The following is a 24,396-nucleotide window of genomic DNA, read 5'->3' as shown; positions in this document are numbered from 1 at the left end:
GAACTCTTCTTTTAAAAGAGAGAAGGCTGTTCAACAGACCAAAAAAATGGAAGAATATAGAGTGTTCAGAGAATAGTGAGGTCTTAGGGGTAGATGGAATGTAGGAAATAGAAGGAAATTAAACTAGAAAGGTGGTCTGAGTTGAGGGAAGGTCACCTCCTCCCACCGACAGGCACTGTGAATGTGCCAGATCTAGCCACTAGACCCACAGGGATGGGTCTTAGTAACAAGCATTGTGCACCTACTGTGTGTAAAGTCCTTTGCTAGGGGTTTGGGATATAGGGAGGAATAAGACCAAATCTGAAAGGTGGGGAGGCACCAAGACGGCTCTATAGTGATTTCACATGGGTTTAAGGCAATCAGCACAATGCAGGTTTGGTCCTCAGCTTCACAAACCTGGAAACATGAGTTTGTCAGACCACCCAGAGTAGATCTAGGGACTGACTCATATTAATCAAATTCATAAGAGAAATGGAATGATTTACCAAGAGGACATACCTTTCAATGACTAACATATTTATGTCTGCTCTTGAGGGCATCACCTTCACAGAATCAAGATACAAGGGAGACTGATTTTTATATCAGAGAAGTCTTTAACGGAGCCACTATCCAGAATATCCATCATACCTATCAAAGCATCCAACCTGTTTTCTACGCAGTAGAGTGACCTCCTTCTGTTCGTCTTTGCTAGACCTCGTGTACAGGGGCCCGCAAGCCACCTATCTTGTTTATTCTATGATTTACCCCTTATTTCTCTCCTATTCCTCTGCCCTGTGGACAGCACTCTAATGTGATTGAGAGAAGTTCTTGACTATGCATGTGTGCTTATAAAACATGTAAGGTTGCACATCAGTTTCCTCTTGCTGCTGTAAGAGGTTGCTGCACATTTAGTGGCTTCAAACAATGCCAGTTTATTCTCTTATGGGTCTGGAGGTCAAGAGTCTAAAATTGAGGTGCTGACACAGCTCTGTTCCTTCTGGAGGCTTCAGGAGAGAGTCCATTTCTTGCCTTTTCCAGCTTCTGGGGGCAGTCAGAATTCCTTAACTTAGGCCTCTTGTTCCATCACTCTAACCTCTGCTTCTGTCATCACATCTACTATCCACAGTTATTTCTTGCTTCTCTCTTACAAGGACCCTTGTGATAACATTGAGTGACCCGTATAATTCAGGATAACCTTCCATCTCAAAGTCCTTAACCACATCTGCAAAATTCCTTTTGCCATCTAAGGTAACACTCTCAGATTCAGGGGATTAAGACGTGGACATCTTTCAGACTGGGTCATTATTCAACCTATTACAGTTGTTTAGGGCAACTGTTTTTAATTTGCATAAGTGGCATCACCGTATGATTTTGGTTTTACTTTTTTTCAGCCAACTCTGCTTCTAGGCTCCATCTTTATTGCTGTGTTTAATCTAGCTTGTTGCTTACAACAATCGCATAGCAATCTATGATAGGCATCCCTCACAATTTATGTATCCATTCCCGACTTCTTTTCTTTTTTTTTTTAAAGATTTATTTATTTATTTGACAGGTAGAAATCACAAGTAGGCAGAGAGGCAGGCAGAGAGAGAGAAAGCAGGAAGCAGGCTCACGCTGAGCAGAGAGCCCGATGCGGGACTCGATCCCAGGACCTGGGATCATGACCTGAGCCAAAGGCAGAGGCTTTAACCCACTGAGCCACCCAGGTGCCCCCCATTCCCAACTTCTATGAACAATGCTAGAGAATTCTCTTCTTAAATGGTCCCCTGTGAACCTGTTCAAGAATTTCTCTGGGACATATATCCAGGACTGCAGTTTCTGGATCAGAAGGCTTATACAAACTTAACTTCACTGAATACTGCTAGATTATTTTTCAGGTTTGTAGCTGTTTACACTCTTACTATTACTTGAAGTTCTTATCACTTCTCCCCTTTCCAACACTTGATGTTATACAATGTTCCAACATTAAAAAATATTTTATTTATTTGACACAGAGAAAGAGATCACAAGTAGGCAGGGAAGCAGGTGGGGGGGTGGGAAGCAAGCTCCCTGCTGAGCAGACAGCCTGATGTGGGGCTCAATCCCAGGATCCTGGGGTCATAACCTGAGCCGAAGGCAGAGGCTTAACCCACTAAGCCACCCAGGCACCCCTAAAATGTTCTAATTTGTACAATTCTAATGGGTATTAAGTGGACTCTCTGTTATTTTCTTTCTTTCTTTCTTTCTTTTTTTTTTTTTTTTAAAGAGGAAGGGAATGGGTAGGTGCAGAGGGAGAGAGAGAATCTTAAGCAGGCTCCATGTCCAGCAACAAGTCTGACTCGGGGCTTAATCTCAGAACTCTGAGATCATGACCTAAACCGATATCAAGAATCAGACCTAAACCTAAACCAATATAAAGAATAAGAGGCTTGGGGTGCCTGGGTGGCTCAGTGGGTTAAAGCCTCTGCCTTCGGCTCAGGTCATGATCTCAGGGTCCTGGGATTGAGGCCCACATCAGGCTCTCTGCTCAGCAGGGAGCCTGCTTCCCCATCTCCCTCTGCCTGCCTCTCTGCCTACTTGTGATCTCTGTCTCTCTCTCTCTCTCTCTCTCTGTGCCAAATAAATAAAGATTTATTTATTTTAGAGAGGTGGGGGAGGGGCAGAGAGAGCGCCTCTCAAGCATATTCCAGGCTGAGCGTGTAGCCCAAAGCTGGGCTTGATGCAGGGCTTAATGCAGAGCTAGATCTCACCACCCTGAGAGCATGACCTGAGTAGAAATAAAAAGTTGGAAGCTTAACGAACTGAGCTACCCAGGTGCCCCAGTTTCGCATCTTCCAAGTGACATCTTTTATAGCAAAAGGATCCAGCCCAGAAGCAGGTGTTGCACTGAATTGTCTCCTTCAATCTGGAACACCCCTTCATTCTTGAATTTCATGCCCTTGATGTGTTTAAGGATTACAGGCCCTTTATTTGCAGAATGCTCCTCAGTTTGGGTTTGTCTGCTGTGCTCTCATGACAAGACTCAGGGTATGCATCTCTGGCAGGACCATCATGGAAATGATGCTGTTTTCTTTCTAGAGCCTCCTACCTGGGGTTGCCCACCTCCATATGTCCTGTTCCTTTGATTACTTCATTAAAAAAATGCCAGCTTTCTCTGCTGTAAATAATTCTTTCCCTTTGGAATTTTTATTTTGTGTGTGTTGTTGGGGGGAGTATGTTGAGATTATGTGAATATTCTGTTCCTCATCCAACTTTCACTTTACTTAAGTACCTCAGTATGCACTCATACTTTCCTGTTATATGCAGTGGATTAGTACCCAGTTACTAATATTGTTTATTTTTACATTCAGGTTGACTCTGATTTGGTCATTTGGGGCCCTTTCAAGCCATCTTCTGTGTCCTGTAAACTTGCCTTCATCCTTTCAGCATTTATCAGATTTTAGCATTTCTTCTCTTTCTGGCATAGCAACACATTTCAGGCTCAAATTATACTTTCCCTACATCAGCTCTGGAATCAACCATTTCTCCAAGGAGCTCTGGTTCCTTTTATTGGAGTAAGTTATTTAGAAACCAAGAGCTGACCCAAATGAGTTGAAAGCTTATGTCCACATAACAACCCACACATGGGTTTTTTTGGTAGCTATATTCATGATTGCCCAAACTTGGAAGCAACCAAGGTGTCTTTCAGTAGCCGAATGGATAAACAACTGGTATGGCCATACAACAGAATATTATTTAGTGATAAAAAGAAATGAGATATTATGCCACCAAAAGGAATCTTAAATGCATATTGCTAAGTGAAAGAAGCCAATCTTGAAAAGGTTATACTATAATCATATACTATATGATTCCAACTATATGACATTCTGGAAAAGGCAAGAGTTAGCAGGAAGGAAAGTTGCCACGGGGTAGGGGAGAGGGAAGGATAAATAGGCAGAGCACAGAGAATTTTTAGGGAAGGGAAGCTATCTGTAGGATGCTGTAATAGTGAACATGTGACATTATGCATTTGGACTGTCTGTAGGACTTTCCAACACAGAAAATAATCCCCAATGTAAACTATGGACATTAATTAATAATAATGTATCATTCATTCACCAGTTGCAATAAATGTATCACACCAATATAGAAATATAGAATGTTAACTATATGGAGAATTGTTTCCCTCTTAGGGTAGCAAAGGGAAAGTATTTGGAAACCTCTGTGCCTTCTCTGCAATTTTTCTATAAATCTAAAAATGCTCTAAAAAGGTGAGGCTCTGTAGCTCAGGGATTAGAGCACTGGTCTCGTAAAAATGTTCTAAAAAATAAAGCCTGTTAAAAACAATAAAAAGAAAAGAGGGACGCCTGGGTGGCTCAGTCAGTTAAGTGTCTGCTTTCGGCTCAGGTCATGATCCTGGGGTCCTGGGATTGAGTCCTGCTTCTGGCTCTAGCTCATTGGGGAGCCTGCTTCTCCCTCTCCCTCTGCCTGCAGCACCCCCAGTTTGTGCTCTCTCTCTGACAAATAAATAAATAAAATCTTCAAAAAAAAAAAAAGAAAAAGAAAAGAAAGAAAGAAAGAAAGAGAAGAAACGAAATGAAACCAAAAGCTGAACACCAACTGTACTCATTGTTATTAGGATACTGGTGTCCCAGTTCCTCTCAGTGAACAGAGCTAGGGAATATAGGCTACACACACAGAAATAGAGAGTATATGCACACACACGTATGAAGACACCACATTTACATCTATATTTCTGTATCTAAATATATTGAAAATTGTGAGTTCAAGACTGGCCTTTAAAAACCATGTCATTGGGTGCCTGGGTGGCTCAGTGGGTTAAGCCTCTGCCTTCGGCTCTGGTCATGATCTCAGGGTCCTGGGATTGAGTCCTGCTTTGGGCTCTCAGCTCGACAGGGAGCCTGCTTCCTCTTCTCTCTCTCTGCCTGCCTCTCTGCCTACTTGTGCTCTGTCAAATAAATAAAATCTTAAAGAAAAAACATGTCATTTGCCTATTTTAAAATAGTTCATTTTTTCTACTGGCTTTAACAAATATCTTAGGAACTTCCCAAATTAATGTGGGCTCTCTTCTCTTTGCCAGATCCAATTAATGAATTGAGATGGAAAATTTAGCAATAAAAAAAGACAGAGATCAACCAAAAAGGATTTTTCAATAGTTCCTTTGTTTTAAAATTCATATACGCAGATGTTAATAATCAGACCTAACCTAGAGGGCTTTCTTTAACTCTCTGCTGGTGAGGTTTATTTTCTCATTTCAAATATTTGAGACTCATCTGTCTTGAAAGGGGTAGCAAAGAGAGGTTCATCTATGGTCAAGTTCTGTGGGTGTGGCCTGGTAACTGTTTCCTAGAAGAAAGGTGTCAGTATTCCCCTTGTAGAATCTTTCCCAGTGCACAGATGACTGACAACGATGAAAACCAATTGCAGTTTTTCTTTTCTTATTTGAGGTACTAAGAAGCAAGCATTTTCCAGTTCCTAACAAACTTTTTTTCTTTTAAAGATTTTATTTATTTATTTAAGAGAGAGGGAGAGAGCCCAAGCAGGGGTAGGGGCACAGGGAGAAGCAGGGTCCTCGCTGAGCAGAGCCCGCCACAGGGCTCAATCCCAGGACCCAGATCCTGACCTGAGCCAAAGGCAGATGCCTGACTGAGCCACCCAGGCATCTCTCTAACAACCTTTTAAAGTATCAAGCATATGAGGCGCCTGGGTGGCTCCATCAGTTAAGCGTATGCCTTTGGTTCAGGTCACAATCCCGGGGTCCTGGGGGCAAGCCCCACATGGGCTCCCTGCTCAACTGGGAGCCTGCATTTCCCTCTGCCACTCCCCCTGCTTGTGTTTTTTTTTTTTTTTCTCTCTCTGTCAAATAAGTAAATCTTTTAAAAAATAAAAAAAATATAGAGTATCAAGCATACAACTCTGAGCAAAGAGATGTAAGAATTTTGTTTTGTGGGGGTGCCTGGGTGGCTCAGATGGTTAAGTGTCTGCCTTCTGCTCAAATCATAATTTCTAGGTCCTGGTATCAATTCCCATTTTGGGCTCCCAGCTCAGCGGGGAGCCTGTTTATCCCTCTGCCTCTCTCTCTGTTTGTGCTCTCTCTGTCTCTCTCTCAAATGAATAAATAAAATAAATAAAATTTAAAAAGAATTTTGTTGTATGCTACAAAATGTATAAATTATCTTTTGGACTAGAGAGACCTTAAACTAGTAATCATAGTGATAATTTGTCAATTCCATTTCTTCTTAAGAAAAAGAAATATTGTAACATCACTCATTCTACCTTTATTTATTTATTTAACAGACAGAGATCACAAGTAGGCAGAGAGTCAGGCAGAGAAAGAGGGGGAAGCAGGCTCCCCGACGAGCAGAGAGCCCGACGCGGGGCTCGATCCCAGGACCAGACCATAACCTGAGCCAAAGGCAGCGGCTCAATCCACTGAGCCACCCAGGTGCCCCAACATCACTCATTTTAAAGAGTCCTTTGCAGTTGCAGTCAGAATTGACCAGATTTCCTGGAGTATTGTGGCTTTCAAGGCCGTGCACAATGTCCTTCCCTGACTCCTCTCCATATGGCTAGATCAGTTAGGATAAACCCCATTCAACAGTGTCTTACCTGAGATACAGATTTACTTATTTATATTTTCCCTAAAAATCCAGGGGCACCTGGGTGGCCCACATGGTTAAATGTCTACCTTTGGCTCAGGGAATGATCCCAGGGCTCTGGGATCGAGTCCCACATCAGGCTCCCTGCTCAGTGGGGAACCTGCTTCTCCCTCTACCTCTTTCTCATGAATAAATAAATAAAATCTTTTTAAAAATCCAGTAGAACGCTGTGGTACAGGATGATGGTGGGGTTGTATGTGTGTGGGGACTGGGAGTGCTGTGGACTGAATTGTATCAGTACCCCCTGCCCCTGCCCTGCCAAATTCCTATGTTGAAGGCCTAGCCCCAATGTGATGGTATTTGGAGATGGGGTCTTTGTTTTGTTTTTTAAGATTTTATTTACTTATTTATTTGACAGAGAGACTGTGAGAGAGGAAACACAAGCAGGGGGAGTAGGAAAGGGAGAAGCAGGCTTCTGGCTGAGCAGGGAGCCTGATCCAGGGCTCCATCCCAAGACCCTGGGGTCATGACCTGAGCCAAAGGCAGATGCTTAAGGACTGAACAACCCAGGTGCCCCAGGAGGTGGAGTCTTTGGGAAATTATCAGGTTTACACGAAGTCATAAGGGTGGGGTCCTCACGAAGGGAATAGGGCCCTTGTAAGAAGAGACACCAAATAACTTGCTCCCCACCACCCCACTGTGAGGACGCATTGAGAAGGTAGCTGTATACCATCCAGGAAAAGAACCCCAATCAGAAACCAACCAGGACGGCACCTTTAACTTGGACTTTTCACCTCTGACCCTGTATAGTTTAAGCCATCCAATCTATAGAATTTTGTTATGGTAGCCTGAGCTGATTAAGCCAGGAGGTGTACATGAACGCTCTGTACTTTCTACTCAATTTGCCATGAACCTGAAACTACTCTAAAAAATTATAATTATTAATAATAATTTTACAATTCCAATAGTAGGCAGTCCACGGCTAGTAGGGCAGCATCTTCCAGCTTACTACTCCGTGATCCCCAGGTATGGGGCTGGCAGCACGTGAGCAACAGACAACAGGCTGGAGGAAGGAACAAAGAAGAGGAGGAACTGGACTCTGGCCAGCTATGCCTTAAGGAAGAAGGGTGCAATTTGCCACGTGATACTTGTGCTTGCATCCTATTGGCCAGAACTTATCACATGGCCCTCCCAGCTTTCCCGCAAGCTAGGAAATACCGCCTTTATTCTCAGCAGTGGTATGTCCCCCGATTTTTTGACTCTGCTGGAAAGGAAAACTGATTTTAGAGGACTGGTAGCAGTATCTGCCAGTATCTGCAGTATCTGCTTTCCTTTAGTTCCTGAAACATTGAGAGTGCTTTCTGGACACTTAGGGCATTTTCCCAAGCTGGCCGACTCCTTCCCAACTTCAGCACTGAGTGGAGCTTCCGAGGTTAAGCCACCTGGGTTCAAATCCCATCTCCTCCTTACCAGCTACGTGAACTGGGAACAGTTCTGTGAATCTGTGAAATGCGGATAATAATTGTATCTACCTAATAGGTTGTTCTGAGGACTAAATGAGTTAATTCTTGTAATTTATTGAGTAATTTATATAATTTATATAAGTAATTCATTGAGTAAGCACTCAATAAATGTCAGCTACTGTCATTTTTCTTTAAAAAGATTTTATTTATTTATTTGACAGAGATCACAAGTAGGCAGAGAGGCAGGCAGAGAGAGAGGGGAGGAAGCAGGCTCCCTGCGGAGCAGAGAGCCCGATGTGGGGCTCTATCCCAGGACCCTGAGATCATGACCTGAGCCGAAGGCAGAGGCTTTAACCCACTGAGTCACCCAGGCGCCCCAGCTACTGTCATTTTAAGCCATTACTGGGATGCTATATTCCCTCTCATTTCCTCAGAAAAGATCTTCCCTATTATTCCTTTCACTACTGTTCCCTCTCACAATGCCTTGTTTTTTTTTTTTTTTCCCCCTTCATGGCACTTCTAGTTTCTAGTTACACATTTAATTGCCTGCTTACTATCATCATCAGTATTTTCTACTGAACTGTAACCCCCATGAGTGAACAGTTTATTTTGCTCATCTTTATACCCACAGGGCAGCCTTGTCCCATAGCTGGCCTATGAGGTGATACAGAGAAGGTGCTCAATAGATATTTGCCGATGACTGAAGAGATAGACAGAGGGAGGAGAGGCAGGTGGCTCTACGTGTCCACACAAGATGACCCTCATGGCTTTTGTTTTTTTTATCTTGAAAATATTTTGATTTTGTAATTAGTATTTATTTAGATTTAAAGTTTCAGTACTTTTGCTTTTTATTACCCTTGCTTTTCATATCCCACCAGTTTCTTCCATGACTGCTGTCATTTTGTTTAGTTTTCATGTCATATTCATTAACTCTGCAATTCAGCTAGACTGGGAGGGGAGCAAGGAAAATATGGAACCCACAAAAATGCAGTGAGAGCAGGGAGATTATAAAACACTTTGAGCAGATAGGGGTGAGGGGGTGCTCTCCTGAGCTATGAAAGGAATGGTCTGGTTGTTAATATGAAACACAAGTCAGGGCGCCTGGGTGGCTCAGTGGGTTAAGCCGCTGCCTTCGGCTCAGGTCATGATCTCAGGGTCCTGGGATCGAGTCCCGCATCGGGCTCCCTGCTCAGCAGGGAGCCTGCTTCCCTCTCTCTCTCTCTCTGCCTGCCTCTCTGTCTACTTGTGATTTCTCTCTGTTAAATAAATAAAAATCTTTAAGAAAAAAAAAAAAAAAAAAAAGAAACACAAGTCAAATTTATTAGATTTGTCCACATTCAGCAATGGTGATTTTTTGCTGGTCTTGCCATTCCTGGACCCAAAGCGCTCCATGGCTTCCATAATATTCATAATATTCCATAATATTCACATCGTCCTTCACCTTGCCAAAGACCACACACTTGCCCGGCAACCACGCAGTGTGGGCAGTGCAGATGAAAGACTGGAAACCATTTGGGTTGGATCCAGCAGGTGTCGGGGACAAGATGCCAGGCCCTGAGTGCTTCAGGATGAAATCCTCAACCTCGGATCTCTCCGCGTAGATGGACTCGCCGCCAGTGTTTCGATGCGAGTGACGTCACCGCCCTGGCACAGATATCCCCGAATAATCCTGTGAAAGCAGGGACCTTTAAAACCAAATCCTTGGGGCGCCTGGGTAGCTCAGTGGGTTAAAGCCTCTGCCTTTGGCTCGGATCATGATCCCAGAGTCCTGGGATCAAGCCCCGCATCCGGCTCTCTGCTCAGCGGGGAGCCTGCTCCCCCCTCTCTCTGCCTGCCTCTCTGCCTACTTGTGATCAGTCTCTGCCAAATAAATAAATAAAATCTTTAAAAAAAACAAAAAACAAATCCTTGCTCCCCTGTGCTCAGAGAACGGAAGTCCTCTGCCATCTTGGGAACTTTATCCGCAAACAGCTGGAAGGAGCCGAGTCTCAAGGGCCAGCAGCCCAAGGGGATGTGGAGGGAGACGGTGGCATCGACGGTGGCTGGGCTGTGTGGGTGCTTAGGCTGCTGCGTCTGCTCTACTCCTTGGCTTAACTTCCTATCTGGAGTAGCTCCCCTAAAGATGTTATCAGAGAGAATCTGTGGGTGATAAAATTCTGAATTCTTCGTCTTAAAATTTCATCAAATCGTTGAGACTTTGAGGATAGTATTCTAGGTTTGAGACGATGTCTAGGCGTGTTTGCAGTACTTCTCTGTCATCCTCTTGTATCCCGTGTTTCTGATAAGAAGTCTGACGTTGCCATGATCCTTATTCCTTTGTAGGCATTCTCTGGGAGGCGGATTTTCCCTTTATTTTTCATGTCTTGAGACTTGAAATGCAGATTCCAATTCAGCGGGGGCTGGAGTGGGTCTGAGAGCCCTGAAATCTAAATGTAACATGTCCTAGTATGTGTTTTGATTTATCTGAAGGAGCACTTGAAGGGCCTTGCAATTACACCTATCTTCTGCGTTGGAGAATTTTTATTAAAGTCTGGTTCATGGCTCGGCGGCACCGCCCACTCAGACCTAAGGAATTAGAATCTGCATTCTAATAAGATCCTCGCGTGATCTGTATACATGCTGAAGTTCGGGAAGTACTAGTTTATTTTATTCTCTCCCACTGAAACTCCTACAGGACAGATTTAGGAATTTCTGCATCCATTTTCTATTTTTAAACTTTTCTTTCATACTATCTATTTATCCCTTTGTAAAATCTGGAACAGTGCATCCCTAAATTAATCTTCGATAGGAGCATTCTAGAATTTTTCAGATGATTTGGGTATTGTACATATGTATACATACAGTTGGCCCTTGAACAACATGTTTGAACTGTGCAAATACTTATATGTGGATTTTTTTCTATAAAAACGGTACAGTACTATAAATGCATTTTCTTTTCCTTATCGTTTTTTATTATTATTTATTTATTTGAGATAGAGAGAGAGAGAGAGAACAGGAACAAGGGAGCAGAGGGAGAGGGAGAAGCAGGGAGCCTGACTTGTGGTTTGATCCCAGGACCCTGGGATCATGACCAGAGCCGAAGGCAGATGCTTAACTGACTGAGCCACCCAGGCACCTCATCCTTATGGTTTTCTTAATAACATTTTCTTTTCTCTAGCTTACTTTATCATGAGAATACAATCTATGATACCATATGTGTATGTATATATATCACACAAAATATGTATTAATTGGCTGTTTCTATTATCAGCAAGGCTTCTGTCAGCAGCAGGCTCTTAGTAGTTAGGTTTTTGGAGAGTCAGAAGTTATACATGGATTTTTGACTGTGTAGGGTCAACTCTGTGTCTGTGTGCATAAATATATATATTTAATTTTCAGTATATTATGGTGTTTTGACATCCTAAAAAAGAAATTAAAAAGACCCAAAACTTGAGAGAGCTGCCTTTCCAGGGCTAACTGGCTCCCAAGGCAGGCAGAGGACTCAGCCAGGAGCATGCCTTTGAAATGCAAACTAACCTCTCCAGAGCCTGTCTCTTCTGTCTGGCTCCTATACTCCAGGAGGTAACGATCCGCTGTCCTAATCATCCCAGGACCAGGTATCAGGCAAATAGGCATCAGCCCTGTAGTTTAAAGACTGCCCCTAAAATCCACCATTTTAAAGTGAACAATCCAGTGGCATTGTATAATGACCATCTCTATCTGGTTCCAAAACATTTTCATCCCCTCAAAAGGAATCTCATACCCATTAAGCAGTTACTCCTCATTCTCCCGTCCCCTCACTCCCTGGCAAACATCAATTTGCTTTGTGTCTCCCAACTCCAGATACCTCCTACCAATGGAATCATATATATGTGGCCTATTGTGCCCAACTTCTCCCACCTAGTGTAATGTTTCTGATGTTATCCCTTTTGTGGTGTATTGAAGTATTCCATTCTTTTTATAGCTGAATACTAGTCCATCATGTGGCTAGACCACATTTTGTTTATCCATTCATCTAGTGATGAACATTCTCATTTCTTCCGTCATTTGGTTATTATAAATGGTGCCCTATGAACATGCATGTTCAATTATTTGTTGGAGTACTTGGTTTTCATTCTTTGGGGACTTCTGGGACTATACTGAAAACAATAAAACAGGACCTTTGGGGGGAAAATAATTATCTTGATTTCTGGACCTGTAAGAATGCTTTTTGTCTGTTTGTTTGCTTGTTTCAGGGTATAGCTAAGTATGTGTAGTTTGCTGGTATATATTTTTTATCATTTCTAAGCATTTGGATGTTTGATGGTCAGTTTTATGTGTTGACCTGGCTGGGCTATAGTCCCCAAACACAAATGTAGATGTTCTTGTGAAGGTTTCTACATGTGATTAAAATCCACAACCGGGGCACCTGGGTGGCTCAGTGGATTAAAGCCTCTGCCTTTGGCTCAGTTCATGATCCCAGGGTCCTGGGATCGAGCCTGCTCAGTGGGGAGCCTGCTTCCTCCTCTCTCTCTCTCTCTGCCTAATTGTAATCTCTGTCTGTCAAATAAATAAATAAAATCTTAAAAAAAAATAAATAAAATCCACAACCGTTGAACTTTAAGGGAGATTATCCTGGATCGGCTCAGTGAGCCTGATTTCATTGGCTGAAAGGCCTTCAGGGCAGAGCTGGGGCTTCCTTGACTGTGGACAGCAGCTTTCACAACTGCCAGCAACTGATGTTCCAGCAACTTCCAGGTGGGAGGGGGGCAGCCCACTCTGTCTCCTGGCCTGCACTACGGGGTTTGAATTTGCCCACCAAGCCTCCACAATCGTGTGATCTAGTTCCTTGCAACAGATCTCTTAACGTGTCTCCTGCCAGTTCTGCTTCTCTGGTTGAACCCTGACCCATGCTGGTTTTGGTACTTGGAAATGGATGCTATTATAATAAATAACTAAAAATGTGGACGTGACTGTGGAATTAGGTGATGGATAGAGTCTGGAGTAACTTTGAGGAGGATGATAGGAAATGCCTACTTTGGCTTCAATAGACTGTTAGTAGAAATAGGAAATGTTGCAGTCTGCTAGTGAGGGCTCAGAGGGGAGTGAGGAAGCGCACACAGAATACCTAAATCACCACAAACAGACAGTTGGGAGAAACATGGACGTTAAAGGTGCTACCAGCATCAAAGGGCTCAGAAGGAAATGAGGAATGTGTTATTAGTAGACGGAGGAAAGGAGAGATTTTTTTATATAGTAGCAGGAAGCTTAGCAGAATTGTGTTTCACAGTTATGTGGAAAGCAGAATTTGTGAGTGTGAATGGGGGTATTTATCTGTGTGGCCAGGTATTGAAAGTGTGGCTCGATCTTTTTTCTTGCTTGGTTAGTGTAAAATCTGAGAGGAAGAGGCAGAAAGGCATCCAAACTTGGTATTTAAGGAATTTTCAGCCCACTCAGATGGCAAACAATGCAGAAATTAGGCCATTCGCCTTCAGGAAAGTGTGCTCTGAGGAGAAATCCGAGGATATACCTGGACAATCTTTCACTAGTGGCTAGGAAGTATCAAAGGTCAGAGTACTCAATCACACGAAGGCCCCTTTGGAGAGATCAGCCATATGACCCATGGATTTCCTCAGCCATGTCAGCAGAAACCAAGCATAGAAATGGGATTGTCTAAAAAGATCTGTGGAGGCACCTCTTGTCTAATGGAGTGAATCCCAGAGCCATACACAGGAGACCCACATGGTTCTTGAGAACGTCTTGCAAGCAGACACTGCCAGCTAGTGCTGAAAGAGCCACAAGGAGGGTAAAATGAAAGAAAACTGTCAGAACCCCCACCCCAGAATGTACACCCGGGAAACGAATAGCTCAGGTATTTTGAAATGGGTAGAGGAAGGCCAGACAGTGAGGCCAGAAAAGGGGGACCAGGAGCCACAGAAGATCATTCCTAGGCCTTGAAACCTTACGTTGTTTTGCCAGGTGGATTTTAAATTTGCTTCACAACCTTTTTCCTTTCAGCTCTCCCTTTCTGGGTGGGAATGTCTGTAGCTGTTACCTTCTGCCTGTTTATTGTATTTTAGGAACAAATAACTTGTCTTCTAGTGTCACAAGCCCACAGAAGGGGCTCTGTTTTACCCAGAGCCTGTAGGTGGTTTAAGTGATAAGATTTGAGACTTCTGAGCTGATGACATCTTGATGAGAGTTTGCCCTTCAGCTGATGCTATAATGGGTTAAGACTTTGGGGGGAGCCCTGAAATGGGGTGTATATATTTTGTAGATGAGACCAACATGAATCTTTGGAGGCCAGAGGCCCAAGGGTACGCATAAAAATGCCCTTCCCCTGTCTGCATCCCAGTGCCCAGAGCCTGTGGCTACTTTCTTCCATCGCAAAGGGACATTAAGGGCACAAGTTAAAAGTTTTGAGATGGGGACATTATGCTGGCTTGTCTTGGTGTGCGCAATGTAATGACAAGGATCCTTACCAGAGGCAAGCAGAGATCAGTGATGGGGTCGCTGGCTTTGAAGATGGAAGAGCCAAAGTCTACCGAATGCAGACAGTCTTTAGAAGCTGAATAAGGCTTCTCTAGAGCTTCCAGCAGGAACACAGATCTGTCATTCCATTTCAGACTTCTAAACAACAGCACTGGAAGATAATAAATATGCTGTTTTAGGAGCGCTTGGGTGGCTCAGTGGGTTAAAGCCTCTGCCTTTGGCTCAGGTCATGATCCCAGGGTCCTGGGATCAAGCCCCGCATCAGGTTCTCTGCTCAGCAGGGAGCCTGCTTCCTCCTCTCTCTCTCTCTACCTGCTTCTCTGCCTGCTTGTGATCTCCGTCTATCAGATAAATAAATAAGATCTTTAAAAATAAATAAATAAATAAATAAATACGCTGTTTTAAGCCACCATGTTTGTGGTAATTTTTTACACCAGTAATAGGAAATTAATACAGTATGAAGAAAAGCCACAGGACATGCTCAGGCTGTCCTCTTGAAATGGAAAAAGACTCTGAAGAATAAGTCAACTGAAATCCTCGGTTTATAATTTATGACCATCCCAGGCCACCTTGCTGAGGGAAGCTGTGTGGGAGGCCATATTCTGCACCATGTCCCCTCATTCCCCTGCCTATAGGATAGTCAAGACTGGTGAACCCTGCCTGAATCATCTCATTTATTCTTCACAATAATCCTGCTATAGTTGTCTCCATTTTACAGGTGAGGAAACTGAGGCAAAGAGAGGCGAAGTATTTTTCCCAGACAAAGATACTAGATAGATCTTTCGTGCATCTAGTAAGCACAGATCCAAGATTTAAATGCAGATTCTTAATCACCGTGCTGTTAAAATTAAAATGGTACTTTTCACATTCTTTGAGGAGTTTAAAAAACATCTGCTGGAACGGTGGGATCATGTAACAAATACAGCCAACAGTTGTTCCGCACTTATCAACATTTGTTAATGGTGGGCTGGGAAGTGCCCAGGTGGCTTGAGCAGCCCATCAGCCCCAAGAGCTCCGTGTGTTGGATCTGCTTACATCCCTCTCACGGAGGGAATGGGAAATGTCAATTCATCTATAATAATATCTATATCTATAATCTATATAATCTATAATATCTATAATCATCTATAATAAGGCTAGCAAGTGGGCATTTTCCGTGCAAGGAAGTGAAAGCAGAACTAAAGAGAGCCCCAGAAGACAGCATGCAAAGGCTATTAGGCCCTGGAAGCCACAAGACATTTGAAGCCACAAGTAAGAAGGAACTATGGGAAGCAGAAACCGGGGTGGAGGATGAGGGCATTGGCTCCTGAGGACAGGAGCCGCAGAAGCTGTAGAACCCTCCATCAGGGAGCAGTGGGCTCCTGCTGCTGAGGGGCCTTTCTGTTGCTTCTCAGGCTCAGTGGGGCCTGGAGGGCTGCAGAGCCGTTCCTCCAGGGAAGCCAGATCCCCGCCCCCCTGCCAGCCCCGTGTTTCCGGGTTCCAGTTAAGCCACTCCCACTCTCAGTCCCCTTATTTCCAGGTGTCAGGTCACAAGTCACTCCCCTTTGCCTGAGATGTCTGGTGCGTCTGTTGTTCGATCACTGAGCTCCTTCCACCCGCTATAGGCGGCCCCTGAGGAATCATCCCTGCTACCATAGCAGGCACCTTCCTGGGGTCCAGGACACCTGCCCACATGCCCACCACGTCTGGTTCCTTCTAGGACCTACCCCAGGTCACCTCCTTGCTTTTGAGATGACCTTCTTATAGATGTCATGGGAACTGGCTCCATGCTTCCAGCAAGCTGAGTATGATAAAATCAATGTGGTATAAGCTTTCTTAATTACAATCAAATCCCAGCCCTGTCTTCCTGAGGTTAGCATCTGATCCCCCTTGGTTGGAATTGGATTTAGAGTTTTCCTAAAACTCTTCAATCACAGCCAAGTCTGAGTTAGTGTCATTTCAGCAGATGTCTGGATCCACCCATGACAATTTGATTTTTTTCTAATTCTCTCCAGCATTTAAACATGTTCAAGTATGGGTTTTGTTTTTCTTTTTCTTTTTTTTTTTTTTTTTGCCACAATCCAAGATTTTTTTTAAAAAATGCATTTTAGGGGCCCCTGGGTGGCTCAGTTGTTAAGCATCTGCCTTCAGCTCAGGTCATGATCCCAGGGGCAGGGTATTGAGCCCCAGTTGGGCTCCCTGCTCAGCAGGAAGCCTGCTTCTCCCTCTCCCACTCCTCCTGCTTATGTTCCCTCTTTCACTGTGTCTCTTTTTGTCAAATAAATAAACAAATCAATCTCAAAAAAAATGTGTTTTATATGACAAGCCAGTACACATGTATATAAATTGAAAAGTTTCACCACACTCCAACACTTTTTATTATTTTTCTTTTTAAATGTTGGTCTTGACCCAGTAATTTATATCACAAAGTTTCCTTACCTACTACTTGAAAACTACTGGTTTAGTTTTGCCTTTCTCCAAAATTTCACTTCTCAAATGCAGGCCTTTGCTCTGGTTCTTTCTTTCCTATGCTCAGGTATCTCAAGGGTGTAATCCCCTCTCTACTCCCTCACTCTTCAGGTGGCGGTGTTTTTGTCTCTGACACCGCCCTGCCCTAAGGAGGCCCTTCCCGTAGTCTCCCTGGTCTTCCTTGTTGATAGAGCCCAGATTTTCCAACTGTTATCTAACCCATGCTCCCAGCATCCTCTGGTGCAGCCAACACTCCCCCTTGAAAGTTTTCTCTTGCCTTGCCTTTCTGAGGCAACTCCAAAGCTTTTGTCTGTTCCTGGGTAGTGATATTTCTCCTCTGGGATAATAAGTGCCACTGAGTGAAAGGGAGAGAAAGCAAGAGGTATAAACAATGCATATATATGTGCATCCATGTGTGGAGGGCAATGGCGTTGAGAAGCCTGCACAAAATTTGCAACGGACATTGTGGTTGGTTCTCAGTGTCTACCCCATATCAGATGATTAGCCCAAGCTAATCACGTGATTAGCTTTCCCTGGCTACTGTTACTACTCCAAGATTGGGCACAACAGTGGCCTTAGCCAGATAGTGTAAAGGAAAGAACTTATATCTCATACCTGAGAGGAGGTTTTTGTCTTTTCTCCACTGGATGTGAAGAGGGAAGTACCGCGCAGTAGCTGCTGGCAGCCATCTTGGGCCTATGAGGAGAACTATCTCAAGGACAAAAGTTCAAGAGGAAGGCTGAGTACAACCTTGACCAGAATCTAAGTCCTTGATGACATCATTGAACTACTGAATCAACAGCCCTCAGCGCCTGCCTACCACTGGCTGGTTACATGAGCTATTTCTTTCTTTTTCTTAAAAAAAAAAATGAGGTATGTTTCTTTAAAAAATGAGATACAGATAGCTAGCATCCTGATAGATTCTGTTTCTCAAAATATCCCATCACACCTGAACTCCAGACCTATGGATCTGCCTGCCTGTCAGCTCTTCCTCCGGGCTGTTCCAGAGCATCTCACACTCAGTAGGGCCTAAAACGGACTGTTGTCTGGGCCCCTCCTCCCCTCCTCTCTCATCTTCCCTGTTTCTGTGAAAGATCCACCATCTGCCTGACTCAAGCCAAAACCGTTGGTCATTGCTATTTATTTCCCTTCGGCCCCCCAGAGGCACTGTTTCCTTAGGTGTTGCAGAGTCCCTCCCTCCAATTATTTCTCAGATCCACCCATGTCTCTGCTCACTAACACCTCTTGCCCGTTTCACTGCAACAGCCTCTGCCTGGTTCTCCACCTCCTAATAGCTTCTGCACACCATGGCGGGAGTGATTTGTCTCAAATGAGAATCTGAATGCTTTCCCCTCTGATGAAACCACGTTTTTTTCCCCTTTCCTTAGGATGCATTTGGAAAGCCTTCATATGGCATGTGAAGTCCTGCATGACCCAGCCCTTGTGTCATCTTTCCAACCTCAGTGCCATTCCTCCTTTCTGTCCTTTATTCCAGATGAGAGAAGTACTTCCAGTTTGCAAACTGGCTTTCTGTCCCTCCCAACGGACTTACCTGCCTAGAAAGGCCTCTTTCTCTCCCTGCTTTCCTGAATAATTCCTGCTCATTTCAGTGCTCAGCATGGTGGGGCCACCTTCGGGAAGCCGTGCCTTTACTGTGAGGCTGGTTTAAATGCTCTTCCTCATGTCCCCACAATGTCATCTTCTTTCCCAGTCATAGCACTCTTTACAAGGCTGGAACGACCTGCTGGTAAGTCCCTGTCCCCTACCCCAGACTGGGGGCTCCTTGAGAGCAGGGACTCTGGCTTACTTCCTGCATGTAGCACAATAATTGAGTGAAAAAGATAATTTTAAAAAACTCAGAGGGGCACCTGGGTTCAGTGCGTTGAGCCTCTGCCTTTGGCTCAGGTCATGGTCTCAGGGTCCTGGGATTGAGCCCCTCATGGGCTCTCTGCTCAGCAGGGAGCCTTCGTCTACCTGGACCCTGTCTGCCTCTCTGCCTACTTGTGATCTAACAAATAAATAAAATCTTTAAACAAACTCAAATGGATTTTGACTTGAAGGCGAGGGCAGGACGGAGTAGAGTTAGTGGGCATTGTAGAAGGAGACATTTTCAAGCAGGATAGGGAGTGATGGTGGCAGAGTCTGATTTGCTAAGAGTGTCAAGTAGGTTTAGGTGGGTGGCAGGACTAGGCCAGGGGAAAGAGATCAGTGAGGGAGATAACAGACCCAGGCAAACAGTGGGTGGACTAGGGTGGTGGCAGTGGGAACAGGGAGAACAAGACAAGATTTGAGTTAAGAAGTAGAATTTACAGAATTGGTGGCTAGGTGAAGAAAAGAAGGGGTAGAAGATGAGGTGTTCTAATGTGGCAGTCTCGTTCCCCTTAGTGGTAACCTCTTCTAGAGTGGGAAACCCCAAAGGAAGAACACGATGGCAGGTAGAGAGGGAAGTGCGGAGCCCTGTCTGGACACGCTCAGCTTGAGGGGCTAGGGTGCACCCAGAAGGCACCTCCTGGACATTCAGGGCTGCCACCGACACAGAAGTTGAGAAGCAGTGGATGTAGAACTAGGAGAAGGATAGATAGAGGAGTCACAGATGCCAAGATACAGGATGCAGGAAAGAAATGACTAGAGGCAAGGGAAAAATACTGCTGAGCCCCATCCCCATAGCCACCCCCACTTCCATAGAGACAAACGCACTGGAGAGGTTTCTCTTGACAGCAGTTTTATTTGATTCAAAAGTGGAACTCAGATCCTGGCCCACTCCACTGGTCATGGGATAATGACTAGATCTGGAGATCGCCGGCCTCTTACTAGGACTCGATAAGGGGATATATAGGTCATATATAGGGCATATAGGTCACAGATACGTACCAGGGCAGGGAGGAAAGGGCCAGCTATGGCTGGCTGGGTAGGGCTTGGCCACAGGCCCGGGAAGGGGTGACTTGTGGCATCCCTTAGACACATGCAGAGCCAGAGAGGGCTAATTCAGTACTGGTACTGGGGTCTGGGACTTGGAGTAGAGCTAGGGCAGGGTCAGGGAGCTCTGGACCAATGGGTTCAGTAGCTGTGAGTAGAAGACTTGTCCAGCTCACTGCGCTGCTCCTTCTGGGACTCAGTCACCACCTGGTGGGGCAAGGCATGTGAAGGGCACAAACCACTCAGCACAACCCCCCTGTGATCTCCTTTGGGGTATGCTGTCTCCTTCTCCAGCAAAACGAGCGGAGGCTCCTGACTGACCATCCACCTCCTCTCTGTCCCTCTTGCTCCAAAGACCACTAACCCGCAATACTCTAAAATCAGCGGCAGCCATGGGGTGCCTGGGTGGCTCAGTGGGCTAAAGCCTCTGCCTTAGGCTCAGATCATGGTCCCAGAATCCTGGGATCGAGCCCCCCCATCGGGCTCTCTGCTCAGCGGGGAGCCTGCTTCCTCCTCTTTCTCTCTGCCTGCCTCTCTGCCTACTTATAATCTCTGCCTGTCAAATAAATAAATAAAATCTTAAAAAAAAAATCAGCTGCAGCCATGTTGGGGCCTAGAAATAATATGGCCAATGATGGGGTCCTGGGTTCAAGTGGTCCATCTCACCTCTCCATCCCGCGTCTCAATGGTCTTGATCAGAACCATCTTTCTGCTGTGGCTGTCCTGAGGAGGCTCCACCTCAGGTACTGGAAAAAGCGGGATGAAGGGGTGGAAGAGAGGATTGTGGTGTCTCTCCTTCTAAGCCCTGCCTCTCATCTATGAGGGAAGGGGAGGGGAGTGGCAGGGCATGAGGAGCAGGCCTGAGTATAGACTAGGACCCAGAAGTTAATGGACAGAATCGATCCCTGAGCAGGGGCATAGCAAGAGTCTGGTCAGGGCAGAAGCGGACAAGGGGACAGGGAGGTTTAAAGCCAGGCGTGGGAGACTCACCAGTCGTCTTTATACTCAAGGATGCAAAAGAATGGATTGGCACAGAGATCCTGGGAACCAAACCAGGGGTGAGCGACTCGGCCCAGGCCCCACCCCTTCCCTAAACGCCCAATCCCCACCATCCTCCCACCCCCAGCAGCACTGCCCCCACCTGCTCTCCTCGCCCTCCAGAAGCTTCCGGTAGGTGGCGATCTCGATGTCCAGGGCCATCTTGACGTTGAGGAGCTCCTGGTACTCGCGCAGGTGCCGTGCCATCTCCTCCTTCAGCTGTCGCAGCTCCTCCTCGAGTCTCGCGGCGCCCGCTTGATACCCGCCCGCCTCCAGGGCAAACTGCTCCTCTAACTCCCGCAGCTGTCTGAGCAGCGCCTCGTTCTGGGGGCAGCAGGGGGTCACTGGGGGAACAGCCTCCACCCCCACCGCCGCCCGGGGCCCGAAGTCCGAAACTCACCGTGCCGCGCAGCCCGTCCACCTCACAAGTCAGGCTCTGTATCTGGCGTCGGGACTCATTCATCTCCTGCTTGGCCTGACGCAGGGCCTCGTGGTTCCGGTTGGCGGCGTCGGACAGGTCCGCGTACTGCGGCGCGCGAGGCAACCCGGCCGTGAGCTGGCGGGACGCGCCCTCCCTGCTGCGCCCCACTCGCCCATACCCTCCCTCACCCTCCCGGGCTCTCGCACTTTGGACTTGTACCACTCCTCTGCCTCCTGCAGGTTCTTCGCCGCGATGCTCTCGTACTGCGCTCGGATGTCCCTCAGCGCCGCCGTCAGCTCCGGCTTCACGGTGGCCTCCACCTCGACCTGCTGCACCTGCTGGCTCTCCACGCTCACCTGCAGGTCTCGCAGCTCCTGCCGCCCAGGACAACAAGTTGTTGAGGTTGCCGGGCGGATCTCACGCGGGCCTGCCTAGCAGTTCACGCGCAGAAAAAGAAACACTCGAACGAACAGATGGGGGCGCCAGGGAGCGCAGCGCGCTTGGTCTGCGCGTCCTGCGCCCGGGTCCGCTCCAAGGCCGCGGCCAAGTTCCAGGGTGCAGCTCCGCTGCTCGCCACCAGGTGGCGCAGGGGTGGGAGTCAAACCACCTGTAGACGGGGGTTGAGGGGCTGCGTCTAACCCAGCGAATCTCACTTCTCTTCCCCAGGGCAATCCCTCAGCTGCAGTCTTCTCCACCGCCTGCGTTTCAGCTCCAATGCGACCACCTGCAACCTTCGAAGCCTGCCCTGACCCTCGGTCCACCTACCTCCTCATGTAGCTTCTTGAGGAACTCAATCTCATCCATCAAAGACTCGATCTTGCGCTCTAGTTCCAGGCGGGACAGAGTGGCGTCGTCCACGTCCTTAGTGGGGTGGCCGAGGGGGTTCAAGAGCAGGGAGGGGCTGCTCAGGCCGGGGAAGGGCCAGGCCCTCCCTGCCTGTCTCTGGAGGCTTCTGGTCGCCTCCTGGCGCCCGCACATGTCACCCTAGATACGCAGGCGGGGGTAGACGTGGGGAGACTAGGTGACGTGGGGCCCGGGCTCACCTTGCGGAAGAGCACGAGGTTGTGCTCCGCGTCCTCCCTCTTGCGCGTCTCCTCCTCCAACCTGGCAAGAAGGGTGGGCAGAGGCTGAGGGGCAGAGTCATCGCCCAACCATCGGGCCGCGCACCCCAGGGTCTAGATTAGAGGCTGCTGCTGTCCAGGGCTGAGGACGGGTCTTCAACCGGCCCAATGGCCTCGCCCCCTTTCTCTCTAACGGACTGGGAGATGAGATGGGACCCCTTTTTCCACAGGGGAGGCATGGTAACTCCTCCTCTCTCCCCTCCCCAGAGAGGCAGCAAAGTGGTGGGGGAGGGTCGGCGGGGGCGAGAGCCCGCGGGCAAGCCTTGCTCCCTGCGCACTCCTGTGTAGACCAAGAGGAGACACTCCCCCAGGCGACTGGTGGGGAAGGGAGCGGAGCGAGGAGCAGCCGCCTCGACGGCCGCCGCCCAGACCCGGCCCTGCTCCCTGACCTCTGCTTGAGCGCCGCCAGGTCCTCCGCCAGCCCGTCGCGCTCCACCTGCACCCGGTCGCGCTCGCGGCCCAGCAGCTCGAGCTCCCTCCGCAGCTCGCGCAGCTCCTGCTGGCACAGCTGGTCGGCGCGCGCCGGCTCCTGGCCCCGGGCCTGGCTCAGCTCCCCACGCAAGGCCGCGTTCTGCTGCTCCAGGAAGCGCACCTTCTCAATGAAGTTGGCGAAGCGGTCGTTGAGCTCCTGCAGCTCCTGCTTCTCATTGCTGCGCGTGGCCAGGAACTCCTGGTTGAGAGCCTCGGCCATGGAAAAGTCGAGGCGCTCCGAGGGCAGGCGCAGGAGGGCGCCCGCTCCCGCCCGGGGGCCGCGGAAACTGCCCAGGCGCACCGAGGAGCCCGTGGACGCCGATCCCAGCAGGCGACTGCTCGAGAAGCGGGAGCTGGACGCATAGGAGTAGGCCCCGGGGGACAGTGAGGGCGGTGGCCCGAAGGTGCGGCGGTAGGAGGTGGAAGCGACGCTGGCTCGGAGGCCCGACGGGTGGCTCATGGCGGCCGAGGACTGGCAGTCACCGCGGGCAGAGCTGGTCCGGGAGCTGGGAGGGAGCTGCGGACCGCTGCGAGGCGGCTTTATAGGCCTTCGGGCTCAGGGGGGGCACGGGCAGCTCCTCCCACTGGCCTGACAGCGGGTCTCTGTGGGGAGGGGGACGCCCCACCCCTGCGGAGCGGCAAGAGAGCCGCACCCTCCCTCCAAGGTTGTTGGCGCCCTGCCTACTTGATTCCCCCTGTTGCTGGCGGGGAAGGAAGCGGGCCTGGCGACCACCCGCAGGCCTGGGCTGGGGGCTCAACTGGATGGATCCTTCCAGCAACATCCAGAGCGGGGAACCTAGGTGGGAGGGCCTGACTGGAGCTGGGGTTCCTGCCTGCAAGAACTGGTAAAAATCGATGTACAAATGTAGAATCATTATCCACCTGAAATTAATATGTTAGGTCAGTTATACCTCAGTACAAAAAATAATGGGGGGATAGGAGGCCTGGAGGTTAAAGAGCAGGCTGCTGGCTCATGAGCAGTGAGAAGGTGGCCCCGGAGAGTTGGCCTGGCTTGGGCCCTGGGGCCTGTGCCCCCACTTGTCCCCTGAAGGCTAGGCCCTGCTTTTACCTGCTGTCAGCTACCCCTGTTACCACACCCAGGGAGAAATAGGGGACAGGAGGGCCGAGGGAGCCAAGAGGGGGTGGGGAAGGGCTGATCCTTCCGTAATCCCCAGGGTCCAGTGGAGGTCTGCTGCCTGGCGCCAGCTCTGCTGCTAATGGACTGGCCATGTCCCCTCCCCCTCCTCTGGACACTTGGCCAGGGGGTTGCCTGCTGATGTTTCAGCCTTAAAGACACAGCTCCCAAAGCTGGACCCCTGCTGGGTGGGCCCAGCAGAGGGTGCAGAGGGTGGCTGGGCCCAGCTCGGGGGTCCCACACGGGAGGGTGGGTGCCCTGCCAGGGGCTGAGCTGAATGAGGTGGTTGTCCGCTGTCTGGCTTTCCTGGATTCTCCCTCCCCCCAACCAACTGCTGCTCAGTCATGGGCCTTACAGGAACCAGAGCAATTCCTGA

General features: G+C 47.9%; 1 protein-coding gene and 1 pseudogene across 2 annotated transcripts; both read right to left on the bottom strand.

The window, feature by feature from the left end:
- Nucleotides 1–9,341: 9,341 nt before the first annotated feature.
- Nucleotides 9,342–17,607, bottom strand: LOC309870304 (peptidyl-prolyl cis-trans isomerase A pseudogene; annotated as a pseudogene). The gene is made up of 3 exons: nt 17,534–17,607; nt 14,461–14,608; nt 9,342–9,664 (listed from the first exon to the last, which is right to left on the bottom strand). The product of its transcript is annotated as a peptidyl-prolyl cis-trans isomerase A pseudogene (transcript).
- Nucleotides 17,608–19,623: 2,016 nt separating this feature from the next.
- Nucleotides 19,624–23,654, bottom strand: PRPH (peripherin). Its single transcript, XM_082738994.1, has 9 exons — nt 22,804–23,654; nt 22,337–22,397; nt 22,059–22,154; nt 21,500–21,667; nt 21,273–21,398; nt 20,976–21,196; nt 20,825–20,874; nt 20,501–20,580; nt 19,624–20,041 (listed from the first exon to the last, which is right to left on the bottom strand). The coding sequence occupies exons 1-9, from the start codon at nt 23,343–23,345 to the stop codon at nt 19,976–19,978; spliced, it is 1,410 nt and encodes a 469-aa protein (XP_082595120.1). The 5' UTR covers nt 23,346–23,654; the 3' UTR covers nt 19,624–19,975.
- Between the last annotated feature and the right edge of the window lie 742 nt (nt 23,655–24,396).

This window comes from Mustela nivalis, assembly GCF_964662115.1.
Source record: "Mustela nivalis genome assembly, chromosome: 7".
NCBI lineage: Eukaryota > Metazoa > Chordata > Mammalia > Carnivora > Mustelidae > Mustela > Mustela nivalis.
This window is presented reverse-complemented; position numbering and strand designations above follow the sequence as displayed.

Coding starts and splice junctions, on each gene's coding strand:
- PRPH (XM_082738994.1), bottom strand. CDS start 23,345: ATGAGCCACCCGTCGGGCCTCCGAGCCAGCGTCGCTTCCACCTCCTAC. Junction 21,197..21,272: donor TGGACGGGCTGCGCGGCACG/GTGAGTTTCGGA, acceptor TGCTGCCCCCAG/AACGAGGCGCTGCTCAGACA. Junction 20,042..20,500: donor TTGAGACGCGGGATGGAGAG/GTGAGATGGACC, acceptor TTGCCCCACCAG/GTGGTGACTGAGTCCCAGAA.